General features: G+C 43.4%; 1 protein-coding gene across 1 annotated transcript in view; it reads left to right on the top strand.

The window, feature by feature from the left end:
- Positions 1-16158, top strand: part of SLC1A6 (solute carrier family 1 member 6) — a 30196-nt gene extending 14038 nt beyond the window's left edge. The window contains exons 6-10 of the mRNA XM_084758726.1: positions 2590-2933; positions 7397-7630; positions 9120-9314; positions 12650-12784; positions 14349-16158. Of these exons, the coding sequence (XP_084614852.1) occupies positions 2590-2933; positions 7397-7630; positions 9120-9314; positions 12650-12784; positions 14349-14544 (1104 nt within the window). The 3' untranslated portion in view covers positions 14545-16158. The remainder of the gene's footprint in view (positions 1-2589; positions 2934-7396; positions 7631-9119; positions 9315-12649; positions 12785-14348) is intronic.
- Positions 16159-19496: the final 3338 nt, after the last annotated feature.

Here is a 19496-nt window from a genome sequence, read left to right as displayed (position 1 = left end):
CATAGGACTCATGGAGGCTGGGAAACTGGGGTTCTGGGACATCTGAAAATAGATGTCAAAGAGAGAGAGATCCTGACATCTGTTTTAGCATCACCTCAGGGTTGGTAGTAGAAAAGTAGCCCCAGGTGCCATGGGAAGAGGGCTTACATGGTCCATTAAAACTTTATTGACAGAAGCAGTAGTGGGCTGGATTTGGATGGCAGGTGGTGTTTATCAACCACTTTACTGAAGAGTAGACATAAAGATTCAGGCTATGTATCTATTGTTTAATGCTTTGGGTTTTAATGTCCTCGTTATTCATTTACTCATTTCTTTTCCCTGGTGATGAGGGTGAAACTCAGGACTTGTTTATATTAGGCAAATGTTAGTTGTTAATTTCTTCTCCTTCTCCTTCTCCTTCTCCTTCTCCTTCTCCTTCTCCTTCTCCTTCTCCTTCTTCTTCTTCTTCTTCTTCTTCTCCTTCTTCTTTTTCTTCTTCTTCTTCTTCTTCTTCTTCTTCTTCTCCTTCTTCTTCTTCCATCATCATCATCATCATCATCATCATCATCATCATCATCATCATCATCATCGTGCATGTATGCGTATGAATGCGTGCCCAGTATGGATGGGGAGCTCACATGACAACTTCTGGGAGTTGGTTCTCTCCTCCCACCGTGGGCTCTGAGGATCTAACTCTGGTCATTAGGTCTGTGTGCAGCCAATGCTTTTACCTGCTGGGATCTATTTTGCTGTTCCACCACTCATTTCTTTAGTAATATGTTTTATTTAAAAAAATTTAAAACTGATATATAAAAATTATACTATACCTTTGCATTAACAAAGATTGGATCCAAAATCTCTATTGCTTAAGTCTTTTATGTGAAGTGGGTGGGATTTGGAGATGATCATCTCTAGATGATGCGGGAAAGCTAATACATGTATATGATATGCAGACAGTGGTCTTCTCTATTAGAACTATTAGAGCAGAGGTTCTCAACCTTCCTAACACTGTGATGCTTTAATACAGTTCCTCATAGTGTGGTGACTGCCAACCACAAAGTTGTTTTGTTGCTACTTCATAGCTATAATTTTTCTCCTAAGAGGTGGCTCAGTTCTTTTTATTTTATTTATTTTTTGTTTTTATTTTCGTTTTGGTTTTTCAAGACAGGGTTTCTCTGTGTAACGGCCCTGGCTGTCCTGGACTTGCTTTGTAGACCAGGCTGGCCTCGACCTCAGAGATCCACTTGCCTCTGCCTCCCTAGTGCTAGGATTAAAGGTGTGTGCCACCATGCCCGGCTCTCAGTTCTTGAGACTACCGGAAATAGGTGCTTTTTGATGATTGTGACCCACAGGTTGAGAACTATTGGTTTAGAGAATAATGACAAGACAAAGAAAAGTCTGTATTTGTTCACTACACAAATGTTTTTCCCAAATATTTTCAATCCATGCTTGTGTGTGTTTGTGGACATAAAATTCACAAATGCTGAGAAGTTCTGTGTGAGATGTTTCCTGGGAAGATATAACACACAGGTCTGCTTCCCCTATGATGGACCAAAGAGATGATCACACCCAAGTCCAGCTTGATGAACCAAGATGTTGTTGTCAGGGGCTCTAACTGGTGTGTGGGTGAGGACTTACTGACAGGAGCAGGGATGACTCAAAAGCCCATCCTAGTGTGGGTGACAAGTATTGAAAGCTGTGTTCCTGGAGGAGCTCTCTGTGCAATTCCAAGCAGCTCAACAGGTCTGAGAATCCACTCTTGGCAGCTTGGATGGTCACAGTCTCCTCTCTTAGCAGTTATTTAGTGCTTTTATAGAGGTAAGGAAGGGCCTTCATGAATCTTGTAAGCTTCAGATTTCTCAAACATGTGAAGCTTGTTTACTTTCTGAACTTCATGAACCTTTCAGTTCCCCGCTGGGATGAATCTTTCGATTTAGAGGAAACTGCTATACAACAGGAAGATACACCGTATTAAATATATAAATAACACACAATTCACATGTATGAAATATATTTATTCTTCATATATACACACACATATATATAATTCATATACAGTGAAATGGCCAAATCATGCCAAATTAGACAAGCATACCACAGACGCACAAAATAAAAATAGACAAATCTTTAAAACGTTTCCAATTTTGAATATTGGATTGTTATTTTACTTGCTCATTTTATCACATCTTATTTATTTACTTGTGTGTGTGTGGTTATGTATCATGGTGCACATGTGGAGATTAGAGAGGAGAAGTTGCAGAATCAGCTCACCACTTCTACCATGTGTGACCTGGCATCAAATTCAGTTTGTCAGCCTTGGCTGAAAGCATCTTTACTTTCTTGTCTGCCATGGATTTGGACTCTTGGTTTAGGGATGCTTAGCTTGTATTTCTTTGAGTTATTTAATCCATTTCCTATATATTCAACAGTGATTGAATAGTAGGATAAAGAGCAACTCCTGTGTGTGTGTGTGTGTGTGTGTGTGTGTGTGTGTGTGTATTTACACCAAGGATGGAACATAGCACCTCATGCATGCTAAGAATTCTTAAGGATGTCTACAAGTGAGTTAGCCACCACACTGAATCTGGCCCCAATTTCTCTGCTTTTCAGTTTAAGACGCAGTACAGCACACGAATGGTAACCAGGACCATTGTAAGGACAGAGAATGGGTCAGACCTGGGGGCCTCCATGTCTCCTCCATCCTCAGTGGAGAATGAAACCAGCATCCTGGAAAATGTTACCCGGGCCTTGGGCACCCTGCAGGAGGTGATCAGCTTTGAGGAGACTGTGCCTGTACCTGGTTCAGCCAATGGCATCAACGCCTTGGGCCTCGTCGTCTTCTCTGTGGCCTTTGGGCTGGTCATTGGTGGCATGAAGCACAAAGGCCGTGTCCTCAGGGACTTCTTTGACAGCCTCAATGAGGCCATTATGAGGCTGGTGGGCATCATCATATGGTGAGTGGTGGGTGGGTCCCTGTGCCTGGGTGGGTAGTGATGGTTCCTGGGAGTGGGAGATGGGGCTGATGAGACTATTGCAGACGTTTGGTCAAGTCATTCATCTGTGCATTAGTTAATTTAGTCACTAACTCATTTGCTTATTCATATCTTTCTGTGGTGATTTATTCAGCTGTTCATAGCCTCATTAATCTATTTACTCTCTCATTCATTTGTGCATTGATTCAGTGAATCATTCACTCACTCATCTATCTATGTTCATCCTTCCACACATAGAGTAACCCACTTTTTTCATTTTTAAAAAATGTATTCTTAGAGAATTTCACACATGTATTCAAAGCATTTTGATAATATCCACATTCGCATTCTCCCTCTAACTTCTCTCAGACTCTTGTGTTGCACCTACAACTTCATACCATATTTTTTTGGATCATAAGATGCACTTCCCCCCAAAAGTGTCTGGGGGGGGGAGGGGATTAGGGTGCGCCTTATAGTCTGATTGCTGTTTTTACTGTTTTTCTTGTTTCACTCCTCTAAAAACTGGGTGTGTCTTATGGTCAGGTGCATCTTATAGTCCAAAAAATACGGTATTCTCACATGCATGTGTTTGTATGTGTATATATCTTCCACTGATTCTTATTAGAGCTGTCTGTATGAACATGGTTGAGGGGACATCCCCTGAGCTTGGTCAATTTACAAGACGCCACATTCATGAAGAGGATGGATTCTTCCTCCTCCAGCAGCCATTAACTGTAAAGATAGTTTCTCAGCTATGGGTGGGGCTTGTGAGCCCCTCCCTACTCCACGTTGGAATGTTGACTGGCCTGATCTTGTGTCAATCTTGTGCAGACAACTACAGTTGCTGTGACTTCATCGCACTGTTTTTCTGAGACAGGTCTTCCTATGTAGCCCAGGATGCCCTGACACCTGACAGACTTTTACATCAGCCTCCTGAGTAGTAGGATTATAAGCATGCACCACCACACTTCCGTATTGACTAATTCACTCATAAACTCACTAATTCACTCACTCTTTCTTTTCTGCAATGATAATTTTTAGTGACTTATTCCTTCCTTCATTCCCTCATGTATTTCTTTCATTCATTTATTTACTCTCCCTTTTCTAGCACTGGCCCACGTACTTATCTTATTTTAATCTTTTCTTCTATTTATGAGTTAAATCACTCATCCATATATTAATTCACTGATAAATCAACTCGCTAGTTAAATTATTTCCCAATTGTTATTACTTTATCACATCTATCTATCTATCTATCTATCTATCTATCTATCATCTATCATTTATTGTGTTTGAGTATAATTGTGTGAGTACGCATGCCACAGAATGCATGTAGAGATCAGGGAATAAGCTTGTGGGAGGTAGTTCTCTCTTCCTACCTTGTGGATTTCAGAATCCAGCTCAGGTCACCAGGCTTGACAGGACATTTCTTTACCTGTGGCTTGACATTCTGGCCCCCGTAATTATTTTTTCAAATGCTAGGGTTGAAGCAAGTCTTTACATATACTAGGAAATCATTCACTGTACCAGTGAGCTGTACGTTCAGACTCCCAAATACTAATCTTTTTTTTTTTGCATTGTGATCAGAATGGAACCCAGGGCCTTGAATAAGCTAGACAATTGCTGTGACACTGACCTATGTAGTCTTAATTCCATAAGTTAACACATTGACTACATTTATTTGTTTACTCACTTAAATCACTCTGTTTAGATTCATTCCCAGACCTGCTTATTCACGTATGCATTTGGCATTCTCTCATTACTCCCTCAGATATTCCATTTATCTGTTCACTTACATCCTTACTCATGTTTTCTTATTTTCTTTTCTACTTTTGGGCACGGTGTGATGTGCATGTGTATGTATGTTATTTTTGTATGCGTTGGGGGTGTGTATTTGTGAGGTGGCCCAAGGATGATGTTGGGAATCATTCTTCATAGCTCTTTCACCTTACTCATCACGGAAGGATCGCTTAACCAAACAACCGGAACTTGAGCTTGCTAACCAAATTGCTTAGAGTGATCCCCTGACTTTACCTTCTGAGGCTGCAGTTACAGGCTTGCTGCAGTGCCCACCCAGCATTACATGGTTTTTTTCAGGTGCCTACCCAGCATTACATGGTTTTTTGGGGGGTATAAATTCTAGTTCTTGTGCCTGCATGATAAGCACCTTAACCACCAAGTCATCTCCTCGAATCTTTGTTTCCTTCTCACATTAATTTTTTTTTTTTTTACCAAATCCTTTCATTCCTTAACTAAATAATTGGCCAAGCAGACATCTCACCAGGCTTCAGTCACACACTTAATTCATACTTTATTTTGAAGAAGTTTGAAAATCTAGGAGGAACCAGATGGAAATCACTTATATTTAACGCAAAGCAGTAGGCATGGTCGTAAAGCTACAGCAGTGAAGTGTTAGGAGTGTGGAGCAGGCAGTGTGCGTGGAGGCTTATGCAGTGGACACCGCCTGGGAAGATGAGGAGTTGACACATACACCTGGCCCTGAAAGGTGAGGAAGAACCTAACTGGACATGAAGAGAGGAGGGGTGCATCACTTACAAGGAAAAGAATAGTGAGAGCTCGAGAAACCCAGAGTGTTTGAACAATGAGTATTCTATGTTCATTTTGGTTGCTGTGATAAAATGCTGACAAGAGGCAGCAGCAAAATGGTTAACTGCCTCACATCTCTGGGCGACAGTCCGTTATTGTGGAGAAGATACGACAGGAACTTAAAACATCACATCACACTCAAGAGTAGAGAGAATAAATATGTGAGTCCCTAATCATTTGCTTACTTAGTAGTCAGCTGGCTTTCTCTGTTCTTACACAGCCCAGGGCCAAGCCCATTAAATGATGCTTCCCATAATGGCGTCCCTACATCAAATAGCAATCAAGATAGTCCCCCATAGACATGACCACAGGCCAAGCTGATCTAGCTAATTCCCCATGGAAACTTTATTCTCGGGTGATTTCAGATTGCGTCAAGTTGAAAGTTCAAACTAACTAGCACACGCAGAAATTTGTGGAAGTTTAGAAGGCTAGAGACAGGAAGTGTCTTAGTGTCTTAGGGTTTCTATTGCTGTGAAGAGACACCATGTCCACAGCAACTCTTATAAAGGGAAACATTTAATTAGGGCTCGTGTACAGTGTACAGTTTAGAAGTTTAGTCCATTATCATCATGGCAGGAAATATGGTGGCATGCAAGCAGACATGGTGCTGGAAGGAGCCATCTGGATCAGCAAGCAGCAAGCAGGAAGAGAGAAACACACCGGGCCTGGCTTGAGCACCACTTGAAACCTCAGAGCTGGTCCCCCAGTGGCACTCCAACAAGACCACACCCACTCCAACAAGGACTCACCTAGTAGTGGCACTCCCTGGGAGCCAATGGGGGCCATTTTCATTCAAACCACCACACTTAGCAATGTCTAAGGATGGGACTCTGAAAGGAATAGTCACCTGGAGTTGAGTTGGAAGGAGCCTCAATGAGGAAATAAGATAAAACATCCCAGAAGGCCGCATGATGTGGCATTGTAGGAACTCTTCTGCTGATCAGATGAGCAGTGGGATGACCATTGGGAGGGGGATACATTCATGGAATCTAATTGTATTTATTAGTGTTCTGTTTCTAGGATGAAATCCCCAAGAAGTCCAATTTAAAGGAGGATAGGTTTATTTTGCCTCACAGCTTCGCAGGTTTCAGTGCATGGTTGATTGGTTCCGTTGCTTCTGGGCCCTGAGGGTGAATGAGTACAGCCAATGAGGCTGCTAACTTAACAGCATCTAGGAAGAAGAGATCGGAGACAGTGAGGGACTAGAACCCCCCCCCCCATGACCTGCTTGCTTTAGCTAGGCCCTTCTTATGTTTACTCCCAATAGCTTATTCAGCTACGAATCCATAGCAGAGTTTGGAAGTCTCATGAATACTTAGCTTCCACAGGCCCCACCTCAGAACACTGGCCCACTAGGAACCAAGCCTTCAACATGTGAGCCGTTGGAGGCCATGTTTTAAAAGCAAACCCAAATGGCAGTGCCATTTAGAAATATTTTATTTTATTTCTATGTGTGTATATATGTGCATGGGTCTGTGTAAGTGGATGTGCAGATATGCATGGGTGTCCATGAGTGTCTATGGGTGTCCACAGAGGCCAGAAAGAGGTGCCAGATATCTTGGAGCTGGAGTTAGAGGTGCTTTTTTTTTTGAGCTGCCCAAATGTAGATGGTGGTATCTGAAATAAGTCTTCATCATTGAACAGCAAGTGCTCATAACCACAGGGCCGTTTGCCCAGTGTCTCAGTGCTGGCTTTGATGCTTGGGAAGGGTTGGGGTGGAGTTGAGGCTTGCATGATAATAACTGTCTGCATCCAAGACACTATATGGAAAAAGCCTTGGGAACGCCAGCTCCGGACCCATGAGGAAGATCACCCTAATGAATATGTGCCTTTCCCAGGTATGCTCCAGTGGGCATCCTGTTCCTGATTTCTGGGAAGATTCTAGAAATGGAAGACATGGCTGTCCTTGGAGGCCAGCTGGGCATGTACACCCTGACGGTCATCGTTGGCTTATTCCTTCACGCTGGTGGTGTGTTGCCCCTCATCTACTTCCTCGTCACTCATCGGAACCCCTTTCCCTTCATCGGGGGTATCCTACAGGCCCTCATCACAGCCATGGGTACCTCTTCCAGGTATGGCCTTTCCTTGCACTCTTCCTGCATCCATTCTTCATCTTTTCATGGCTTGCTTTAGGTGTTCTCCTCTCTACCTGCCCAAACACCTCTTCTAGTTACACAGGAGAATTGGGAGGAGTTTTCAAGCTCCCCACAGGTGGCCTATACTTGAGGATATAGTGTTTGTCCTGTGATGACTCTCCTGACCTCCTTGTTTCTTTTTTTTATTTCTCTAGTTTATAAGGAGGAGAGCCAGATGCCAATTCTGGGTTTAATATGGTATTCTAGGAGTACTAAAAGCTCAGAGAGTCTTGGCTTTCTTCTGTTTGTGCTTTTAGAGGGTTAATAAAGTGATACCCTTATCTCTCATCATCCAAATTCAAAATGGTTTGAGAAAGTATTCCAAGAGCCAACGAAAATATTTTTATTGTCCTCATGGTGATTGGAGATGCTCCTTTTGATCTTTGATCGGTGGCTAACTAGTATGGTGCTGCTATTCCCAGAATTAAACTTATCTGATTACTATGGAGCTTTTCAGCCCCGTAGTGCTGTTTTTGAGGCATGGGGAAAATTGAGGGAGCATTGGGTACTTCTCACTAGGCACTGTCTGGTTCTAAGGGTAAAGACTCCATGAGTCCAAGCTTTATGTTTCATGGCATAAAGCTGACCACACAGCCCAGTTATTACAGACAAAATAACCCCAGATAAAATGCCTACTTTTTCCACTCAAGTTGCCAGTCAATTAAAGTACACTCTGGGAAGTGGTTGGGGAGTGACCTAGGACTCTTGTAGATGGGGTTGTTGTCTGTGCAGACAAACAATTTGTCCTTTACTGTTCTAGTTTCATTTCTGTTGCTGTGAGAAAAATACCTTGACAAAGGGCAACTTGGCGGGAAAAGGAATTTATCTGGCTTACAATTCCAGGTTACAGCCTATCACGGTGGGGAAATCAAAACCTGGACTTGAAGCAGCTAGTTGCATCACACCCTGGAACAGAGCGTAAATGCCTGCATGTCTGCTGCTTGCTTAAGCTTAGCTTGATTCCTCCACTCTTACATATCAGGGCCCCCTGCCTAGGCAGTGGTACCACCTACTGTGGGCTGGATCTTCTTATATCAATTAGTTAAGGCAGCCCCCCAAAGATAACTCCCATAGGACAACCAAATATAGTAACCCATCATTGGGACTCTCTTTCTGGGTCATTCCTGGTTGTCAAGTTGACCAAATTACCCATCACATTTATGCAGTCCAGGCTGGACTAGTGTTATAAGCTATCGGTGTGAATGGGCCAAGAGACATTCCTCTTGAGGGATCCCCACCACTCAGTTCTCTCTGCATCAGGAGCCTCACTTTCCCATGCACAGCTGTCATTCCCACGTCTACTCTTTGCTCAAATTCCAACGTCTTCAATGTGCTAGAGGAGAGCCCTCCTTTAGCTCGTCGCTGCCACTGCCCTGCCCCATCCTTCAACCCCCTATTCTCAGCCTCCAGAGCTCTCTTCCCCCAGCTCTGCAACCCTGCCCATCACTTTCCGCTGCCTGGAGGAGGGCCTGGGTGTGGACCGCCGCATCACCAGGTTCGTGCTGCCCGTGGGAGCCACTGTCAACATGGATGGCACTGCACTCTATGAGGCCTTGGCAGCCATCTTTATTGCTCAAGTCAACAACTATGAGCTCAACCTTGGCCAGATTACCACCATCAGGTGAGATGATGATGTCATCAGCTGGGTGGGACAGAGGCTGTGTGTTCAAACAAATTTCCTGTTTATAGTTGCATCTCATTCCTACTTAAGATATATAACGTGGTATATGTAGATATCCCAAAATCTTAAAAAAAAAATAAAGCAATCTGTGAAACATTTCTGGTCTTTTAATATTTTGGACAAAGGATGCAGGATACTCAATAGCATTTATCTCAAGGCTGATTGTTTTTGTTTTCTACTCATGCTGTTTATAGTCTGCCTACCATACAAAAATGACAATGTTAATTCTGTATTTTCTTCGTTGGAAATTTCCACCATAGACACATCCTGACTTAAGAGATGATTTTTCCCTCCTTCCTCCTTCCCCTTGTCTGTCCTTCCCTTTCTCCTTCCCCATCTTCCCTCTTTCTCTTCCTACTTTCCTTCCTTCCTTTCCTCCCCCTCTATCTCCTTCTTGCCTCTCTGTCAGTCGGTCAGTAAGTCTGTCTGTCTGTCTGTCTCTGTCTGTCTGTCTGTCTCTCTGAGCTGGCTGGCCTGAGATCCTGAGGAGCTGGGATTGTAGGTATGTGTTAACATGCCTAGTAATGTAATGATGTTTTGACATTATAAGAATATGAGTGTAATACATGTTGAGTACAAACTAAACAGTATTTTTTAAAGACTTTTTTTCTATCTCGTGTGTATGTATATGTGCCTGTGTAAATTCACGTTTGCCACATGTGTGAAGGTGCTTTCTAAGGTTAGAAAAGGGCTACAAGTTCCCTGGAAGTGGAGTTACAGGTAGCTGCTGGATGTGGCTTCTAGGAATAGATCTTGGGTCCTCTGCAAGAGCAGTAAGTGCTTTTAACTGCTGAGCCATCTCTCCAACAACTTGGTTTTAAAGAATTTCAAAATACATTTATATTTTTTTAAAGATTTATTTATTTATTTATTTATTTATTTTGTATACAGTTCTCTGCCTGCATGTACACCTGTACACCAGAAGAAGGCACCAGATCTCATTATAGACAGTTATGAGCCACCATCTGTTTGCTGGGAATTGAACTCAGGACCTTTGGAAGAGCAGATGGTGCTCTTAACCTCTGAGCCACCTTTCCAACCCATCAAAATACATTTATCTTTATGTGTGTGTGTGTGTGTGTGTGTGTGCCACAGTGCACATGTGGAGGGCAGAGGACCACCCACAGGACTCAGTTTTCCTCTTCCACTGTGTGGGTCCCAGGAATTGAACTCAGGCTGTCAGGCTTGGCAGCACAACATCTTTACCCACTGAACCATCTCTCAGGTCCCTATACTTCATTGTGGATGGGAATCTTTTCCTAGGCTAGTGATGTGGTACTGTGGTGGTTTGTTTTATTTGACAGCATGGCAGAATCTGGAGTCATCTGAGAAGAGAATCTCAGTGAGGGCTTGTATAGGTCAGGTTGGCCTCTGGAAGTGTTTGTGGAAGATCATTTTGATTGTTTTAATTAATGCAGGAAGACTCAGCCTTAAAAAAGTGGGTAGTATTTGCTCCCTGGGCTTCGGTCCTGAACTGTTTAGAAGGAGAGGGAGACCTGACCCATAACTATGCACACATCTGTTTCTCTGCTCTTGACTGTGTGGCTCCCTGCTTCAAGTTCCTGCCTTGACTTCTCCTCAGTGATGGACTGTAGCTTGGAACCAAAACAAAACCCTTTCTCCCAAAGCTTCTTTTTGGCAGATATTTTATCTCAGTATCAGATATGAAACCTGAACAGGCACTGTCCTAGGCTCTTTCCTGCTCACAGTGAGAAGATAGGGAGTGTCCACCACTCTCCTGAAGAGGCAGGGGAGGCTCTGAGTTCGTGTGCAAGGTGGAAAGCTTATGAATAGAGTATTCTCACCCGAGAGCCCGTTATTTAAAGCCAGTCCTAATAACTGCTCAAGCATCATTATGATAAAGCCATCCTCTGGGATAATCATCTCCCCTCGTTCTATGTGGACGGCTATAGAATCCAGAAAGGGGTTTCCTAAGCGACAGAGAAAGAGAGCTGGCACTACTGCATTTCCGGTAAACTTAGTGGTCTTTATAGCATATGGCAGATCTTTCTGGGCAATTGGAGTTGATGTTGGAGTTTTGACATAGGCCACCTATGACCCAGTAGATCTGACTTTGAATTTCATGTTAATCTGTGGAGCTGAAAATGGAAACCAGGCTTTGTACATGCTAGACAAGTGCTCTGCCACTGAGATATACCCTTAGCTTTTTGTTTAATTATTTGAGCAAAAAATAGGGTCTCTAGTGGACTGCAGAGATGACTCAGTCGTTAAGAACACTTGATGCTCTTGCTTATCACCCCACTCCCAAGGGACCCCATGCCCTTTTATGGCCTCCATGAGCACCAGGCACACATACAGCACACAACATACATGCAGGCAAACTTTTATGCATACGGAATCAAGCAAATGAACAACTTAAAGAAATCAAAAAAGAAATAGGCTCAAAACCCAAGATGGGCCAGGTTGCCCTTACCTCCACTGTGGTAAGCTGCCTTTGCCTACTTAAAAACAACTCTATCATTTCCAGCCATCCACAGCTTTCGTGGCTGGGTGAGAGCCAACAAAAGTCACACATATTTAAGGTGTATTCCCTGACTATTTGCTGTATGTGCACTTCGCTAAATGATCCCCACAGTCAGGCTGATTATTATATTTATCTTCTCCCATGGTTTCATTGCTTCTTCCCCTGTTCTCTCCTCTCCTGCTGCCTGTGTCTTTCCCCCTTTACTGTTATTTTCCCTTCTGTCCCCTTCTTTTCCACTCTCTTCCTCACTCTTATCCTCCTCTGCTTACCCACTTCCTCTTCTAATCCGGATATCTTCTCCTTTTCTCACCTCATCCCTTTCTTTCTCCTCCATCCTCCCCTCATTCCCTTCTCTCTCCCTCTTTCCCTTCCTTTCCTTTTCCTCCCTCCACCTCCTGAGCCTTATTACTTCCTCCCTCCCATCCTCTCCCTTGTCTGTTTTTCTGTCTTCCCTCCCAGCCTTCCTTTCTCTTTTCTGCTGGTGAGAATAGACTTAAGGTCTATTCTATTTGAAAAATTTAAATATGACCACAGCATCATTAGCCACACTCTCCACACTGTATCCCAGAGCTCACTCATCTTCTATACAGACATTTGTACCCCTTCTCCCAGCCTATCTGCCCAGCATCGTGGTTTCTAATTTTTTTTTGCTTCTGGGACTTCAACTTTTTAAATTGACTTTCACATCAAAAGTGAGATCATGTAGCATTTTTCCTTCTGTGTCGGCCTGATCTTCCAATCTTCTGTTTTCTCTTTCCTCCTGAATTCCCGACTTTCCTCTCATTTGCAGCATCACAGCCACAGCTGCCAGCATAGGAGCAGCTGGCATCCCCCAAGCAGGATTAGTCACCATGGTGATTGTGCTCACGTCCGTCGGCCTGCCCACGGAGGACATCACGCTGATCATAGCTGTGGATTGGTTCCTGTGAGTGTGCTTTGGGTTTAACTGCGGGCCTATCTCTTCTCATAACTTTTTTCCCTGAAGGATTTTGCAAGGACAGAGCTGTAGGGCGTTAGAGAATGAGGGAGGTATTGGGAGAGTCTGCTCGTGATGGCTTCTGGACTCCAAGCCCATACATTTATCATTTTTGGGACCTGGAGAGGAAGATTCAAAAAAGGTGGTCTCTGTGCATCAGCGAGACAATTTCTTTTCAGCCTGTTTCACGTAGAAATCATACAAAGGTGTTCAAATAATTTTTTTTAAACTCAAAAATTCAAAAGTCGTAATTCGTAGCGAAATGCTACTATTGAGGAATGTTAGAAGTGAGAAGGAAACATAGATTACCTGTTGCATTAAGTAGTGATGAAGAATTTTGGCTTACAAAATCATCTGTGACGATGGACAAAAGACACGGGTGGATTTATGATCTGAATGCTATGACTAGGCACATTTTCTCACTCTTTTGCTTCTCTCCTCCCTGCAGTCCCCCTGTTCTTTTTCACTTATTGAATTTGGGTGGTGGTTTTTGTGTGTGTGTGTGCGTGTGTGCGTGACAATTTCATAGATGTTTGCAATGCCCTCTGATTACTGCCCCCCACTCGCTCTTAATTCCTTCTCACCTGTCACCCTTCCATCCTACAACTCCTCTTCCCACAGTCCCGTTTTTATTTGTGACCCACTGAGTTAGGACAGAGCCGTTTGTGTCTCTTGGGTGGAGACTATGCCATGGAGCTTAGTAGGCTCATAAGAGGGCACACACACAAAGACAAGACTCCTCCTTTCACAGAATCTATCAGTAGCCAATAGTTCAGCAGGGAGGAGCCACGCCCTAGTCTCCATTCCTTTCCCCTCCTTCCTTGCCCTCTTTTTCCCTCCTTCCCTTTCTCTTCCTCCCTCTGTCCTTTTCTTCTATTCTACCTACTCTTTCTTTCCCTTCCTGGCTCACTCCTCCCTCTCCTTTCTGCCTTCTTTCCTTGTCTCTTTTCTCTTTTTCTTTCTTTTTTTCCTGAATCACGTTGTCCTTTCACCATTTATTCTCTCATTTCTTTCTTTTTTTTTTTATAACTGGAATTTATATAAAATGTTGATTTCCATCCCCATGTGGGAGCTGTGAGCAAGGTCAAGTCTCATTTGCACAGAAGGACTAAAGTCTCACATGGGCAGTCTCCAGCCCGCCCTGCACCTACACACGAGTCATGTCTAACAGTCTATAGTAAACGTTCATGTCTAACGGTCTGCATGAGACGCTCACGTCTGAGGGTCTGCACCAGATGCTCATGTCTAATAGTCCGTATCAGATCATAGTGTCCAACAGTCTACATCAGTCTCTCTTATCTAATCATCTCTAAGTTCTTATGTTTAGAAACAAGGACCACAAATCAAGGACTATGAGGATTTCAGGGGTGATATTACTAGGAAGGAAAACTGAGGAAGAGTGAGGCCTGTTCAAGGCCATGTGGTTGTGGGCTAGACTGGAAGCCCTCCTAGTCTATACTGGGTTCTCCAAGGAGCTTTTCAGCCCTCCATTAACCTATCTATTCTCCACCAGTGACCGGCTTCGGACGATGACCAACGTCCTGGGGGACTCCATTGGAGCAGCCGTCATTGAGCATTTGTCCCAACGAGAGCTGGATCTGCAAGAGGCTGAGCTGACCCTTCCCAGCCTTGGGAAGCCTTACAAGTCACTCATGGCGCAAGAAAAGGGGGCGTCAAGGGGCCGGGGAGGCAATGAGAGCGTCATGTGAGAAGCTTCTAGCTCTCCGTGCAGGGAGGAGGGAAGGGGCTGGGAGGGGACTCCTGGGGACCATCTGTCGCCCAACTGACTGTGGGCTGAACATACATGTTCTGTGTGGCTTCTCTGGGGACTGCTGAGATAAAAGAGAAGGAATGAAAGGTACCCAAAATGTATCCGTCACTGTTGCATTTGTGTGGTTCACATACAAGAACAACCCAAGGGAGGGGTTCGCCACAGTGAGAAGGCGTGGTGGAAGAGAGTGGCTCACTTCCTGGTGGTCAGAAAACAGACACAGGAGAAATGGGAAGTGACCGAAACAGGATACAGCTCCCCAAGACCATCAGACCTGTGACTACTTCCTTCAGCTATACCCTTCCTCCTACTTTTCACCTCTTTTCAATACAGCCATCATATTATCGAACAATGAAGGGAACGGTCCATTCATTCATTAGGCCTCATGATGCAGTCATCTCTCAGGCACACAAGGATGTGCTTTAAGAATTTTCTAGGCACTTGTTTCAGTCCAGTTAAGCTGAAGAAAAAAAGACAGTTCATCATCACAAATGTCTCTGTTCATCTCTGAGTGTATGCTGAAAATGTGAAAGATGGCATGGAATAAAGGGACAGAAACAATTGGAATTGGGGGAGGAAAATCTTCAAATTCAGCAAGAAAGATAAACTCATTCTTTATGTTTTCAAGGTGTGGTGGAGCTGAGGAGGGTAAAGAAAAACACTTGCTATTTCTTGTGATGAAATTATCTATGGCTTCTGTGCTGAGATGCTAAAGACCACCTTCAGATCTAGTGATTCATTAATAAGACTCAAAGAACTCAGAAAAGCCATTCTCATCTTAGATATGGTTGACCATGGTGAAGGTTCCAGTTCAAATCAGCAAAGGCACAAGTGGTTGAGGCTGGGGTGGGCTAGGTCAGAGGTGTGATTCTAGCCCCTTGCTAGTGAATCATGAAAATGATTGACTTCTTCCCACAGCACGATGTGGCAAGATGCACGGTGCAATGATGTCTTAGTTTTGTTTCTTCTAACAGCACAACTCAGACAAAAGCAACTTAAGAGGGAAAGGGTTTATATAGCTCTTAGTTCTTGGTTACTTTCCACCACTGCAAAGAAGTCAAAGTGGCAGGAAGTCAAAGTAACTGTTCACATCCATAGTCAAGAGCAGAGAGAACGAGTGTGTGCTCATTAGTGCTCAGCTTGATCCCTGCATCTCATTAAAATTAAAGTCCAGCCCTTAAAAGTGTGGTCCGTATTCAGGGTGCATATTCTTGTCTCAAATAATTCTATTAAAATCCCTTATACATTCTCAGGAAAACCCAGTCTCAACAATTTCTCATTGAGGTTTCCTTCCACATGATTCTAAACTGCATCAAGTTGACAATTAAGACTAAACACCATCAAGAAATGCACATGAACCTTGGGGCCTTGTCATACAGACATGGAACATCCATGGACTCATCATTTTTCAGTCTCTGAAATGGACAGTCCAGTGCAGTGTGGTCCAGGGCACCAAGTGCATACCAGTAGGCATTGGCATCATGGTCAGCATATACTCTTGGGTATGGCCGTAGGTCTCTCTTTTATTTGACTTTTTTTTTTAATCAGGAAGATCAGAGGTGGCTCTAGTTGCATTCTGTTGCTGTCGTAAAACACTTTGACCAAAAGCAACGTAGGGAGGGAAACTACTTATTTGATGTAAAATTCCAGGTCACACTCCACCACTGAGGGAAGTCAAGGCAGGAACTTGAAGGCAGGCCTACTTCTATTTCACACAGCACTATCTTCAGCCAAGAAACTCAGTTTGCAACCAAAGGAGTACCACAGGAACCATGGAGGATGCTGCTTGCTAGCTGGCTGGCAGGCAGACAAATACCTAATTGGTTTCTTACATACTTCAGAATCAACCATACAGAGATGACACTTCTCACAGTGGGCTACACCAACCAATATGATATCTGTCTTAGTCAGTGTTCTATTGGGACTTGATTACAGTCTTAGAGGTTTAGTCTGTTTTGTTGTTGTTGTTGTTGTTGTTGTTGTTGTTGTTTTTTAGCCTGTTTTAATCATGGTGTGGTGGCATGCAGGCAGACATGGCACTGGAGAGGGAGCTGAGAGCTCTACATCTGGTCCTGCAGGCAACAGGACACACACACACACACACACACACACACACACACACACACACACACACACCGGGCCTGGCTTGGGCCCCAAAGCCCATCCCCAGTGACATACTTTCTCCAATAAGACCACACCTCCTAATCCTTTCGAATAGTGCCACTCCCTGGTGACCAAGTCTTAAATCTACAAGCCTATGGGGACCATGATCATTCAAACCACCACAACATCCCTCCTCCCAAAATCTAGCAGGCCAGTCTGATCTGGGCAATCCCTCAATTAAGACTCCTTTAGATGAGTCGAAGCTGTGTCAAGTTAATGGTTAAAGCCAAGCCGAATAGAGGTCGTAGCTCACAAGGTAAGCAAAGCCCAGTCCTTTATTCGGGGTGTATATGCTTTTTGCAATCTTTGCTCTCTGAATTAACCTCTTTACTCCAAGTTTGGGAATGAAACAGTTTCCCACAGGATAGGTTTGTTTCTGGGTCTAATATCCCCAACCATCAACTCCTAAGACTATAATTATACTTTCATGCTGCCTTAGTGGATACTGTGTCTCTTTACAAACCAAAGACAGACACTGAATTAAGGATTATTTTCCTGAATGAAGGTAGACCTGGCAGGACATCAAAGCCTTGGTCAAAACACAGAGAAACAGCAAAATACTTTATTTCCTATTACTATAACTGAATAGCTAAGACTGGATAATTTATAAAATATGGAAGTTTATGTAAGCTAGAAGTGGGAGTCTAATTCCAGGCAAGTTCCATCTAATTAGATGACATTTTTGTACTGGTTCATAACATGGTAGATGCCAGAAGGGGAGGGAAGGCATTCACAAGAAAAATGGAGACAAACTTTATTACTAAGCTACAAATAAGGCATATTCTATATGAGTCTCTACCTTCATCACTGAAGCAGCTTTCACCAGGCTCCATTCCCAATACTGCATCATTGAGAAGAGGGTTCCAGCAAGGACATTTTGGGAGACACCATGAAGCCACTCACATAAAAACATTATTCTAGTTAAAGTCTGTTTCTTCTTTGTCCAAGAAAGACAGAACTAACTTTTTGTAACTTGAAAGAATTGTTTTCCAATAGGGAAAAGAAATCCAAATACAGGTATTCTTTTTAATGCTTTATATTTCTTATTCTTAATTCTTTTAAAAGTATTTACTTTTATTTTATGTGTAAGAGTGCTTTTCCTGTGCACCATGTGTGTGTAGTGCCCATGGAGGCCAGAAGAGGGTGCCAGATAATCTGAAACTGGAGTTACAGATTGAGCTGCCATGTGGATGCTAGGACATGAACCCAAGTCCTGTGGAAGAGCTGATAGCGCGCATAACTTTCGAGCCATCTCTCTAGCTTCTAATTCTTTCTTTAAGATTAAAAAAGTTCATTCCTCAAGAATTCTGTACAAATTTACAGTATATTTTGGACACAACTATTCTCTACTCCCCTCCAATTCCACACCAGAACCACCCATAGTGACCCCCTTTTCCAACTTCATGTCCCCTTTAATAGACCACTGACTCCAATAAGGGCTATCCTTGATGGCACTGATGTAGGACCTTCCACTGGATTACAGGCAACCTACCAAGTGCCAATTCCATGAAAAACACTTGACTTCCCATGCTTTTCAGCTAGGGATGGAGCTATGTGCCTCTCTCTTCCAAACATGCTGGTGTTTTGACTGGCTTGATCTTACACCAGTATTGTGCAGGCAATCACAGCCATTATGAATTCATGAGTCCTTTCAAACCCAGAGGACCTGTAGGGCCATCTGTTGGAAGTTTGGCATCCTAACATGGGTCGATTCTCAGGAGAGAACTAATTGTCCCTATCCCAGAAGCATTTTCCCACCCATTATCTGCAGCTGCTGGCTCTTGAAGTCTTTCTACCCCCCTTTCCATGATGTTCTTTGGGGCATGTGGAGAGGGATCATGACATCACTGTCTGATTTAGGACTGAGTAGTCCTCAGTGCAAGTGTGTTTGGAGACACAATCACGTTAGAACATATGGGGGGGGAGAGAGGAGGTTCAAGGTCTATGCAATCTATTTATAGCCACCACTGAGGCATTTATAGTCAGAGATTAGAAACAGCCTTTGATTCCAAGCCATGCATGCTAGTGCACACATTTGATTCCAGCACTTGGGAGGCATAGGCAAATGGATCTGTAAGTCTAAGGGTAGTCTGGTCTATAGAGCAGGTTCCAGGACAGCCAAACCTACAAAGAGAAACCTTGCCTCCACAAAATAAAACCAATAAAGCATAAACAAAACAACCAGCCAGCCAACAACCAACCAACCAACCAATGAACCAATCAAAATCAACTAACATTCCAAACATACAACAAACATTGGAACCCCTAGAACCTTTCCCAAAGACTCCAGTATTCAGATCAATTTCAGTCTTGAGGCCTGCTAAATCCTGTCTTGTGTTCAAAGGTCTCCATCCTCAGAGAGTGCTGGGTATGAAAGGGCCATGACATGGGTCAATAGGTCAAAGTGTTTTCTTAAACATTCTTGGATCCTGCCTCCTCTGAACTAGCTTCTTTAGTAAGTTTCTGTGTTAGATTCCTATTGCTGTGACAATGATAGTTTATTTTGACTCAAATATTTGAAGGATTACATTCATGCTTGGTTAACTTCATTGGCTTGGGACAATGGTGAAGCAGATTCAGGCTTACCAGTCTCTTCTGAGGCACACCTCTGATGACACAAAGACCTCCCCTCCATTAGGTCACACCTCATAAAAGTTATGTCACCTCCCAATGTGCCAAAAGAGGGACCAAATCTTTACTAAATGGGCCTTTTGGGGGGATATGCCA

Source organism: Acomys minous, assembly GCF_964271855.1.
Source record: "Acomys minous genome assembly, chromosome: 15".
Lineage (NCBI taxonomy): Eukaryota > Metazoa > Chordata > Mammalia > Rodentia > Muridae > Acomys > Acomys minous.
The sequence above is the reverse complement of the archived record's forward strand: the minus strand, read 5'-3'. Positions and strand labels throughout refer to the sequence as shown.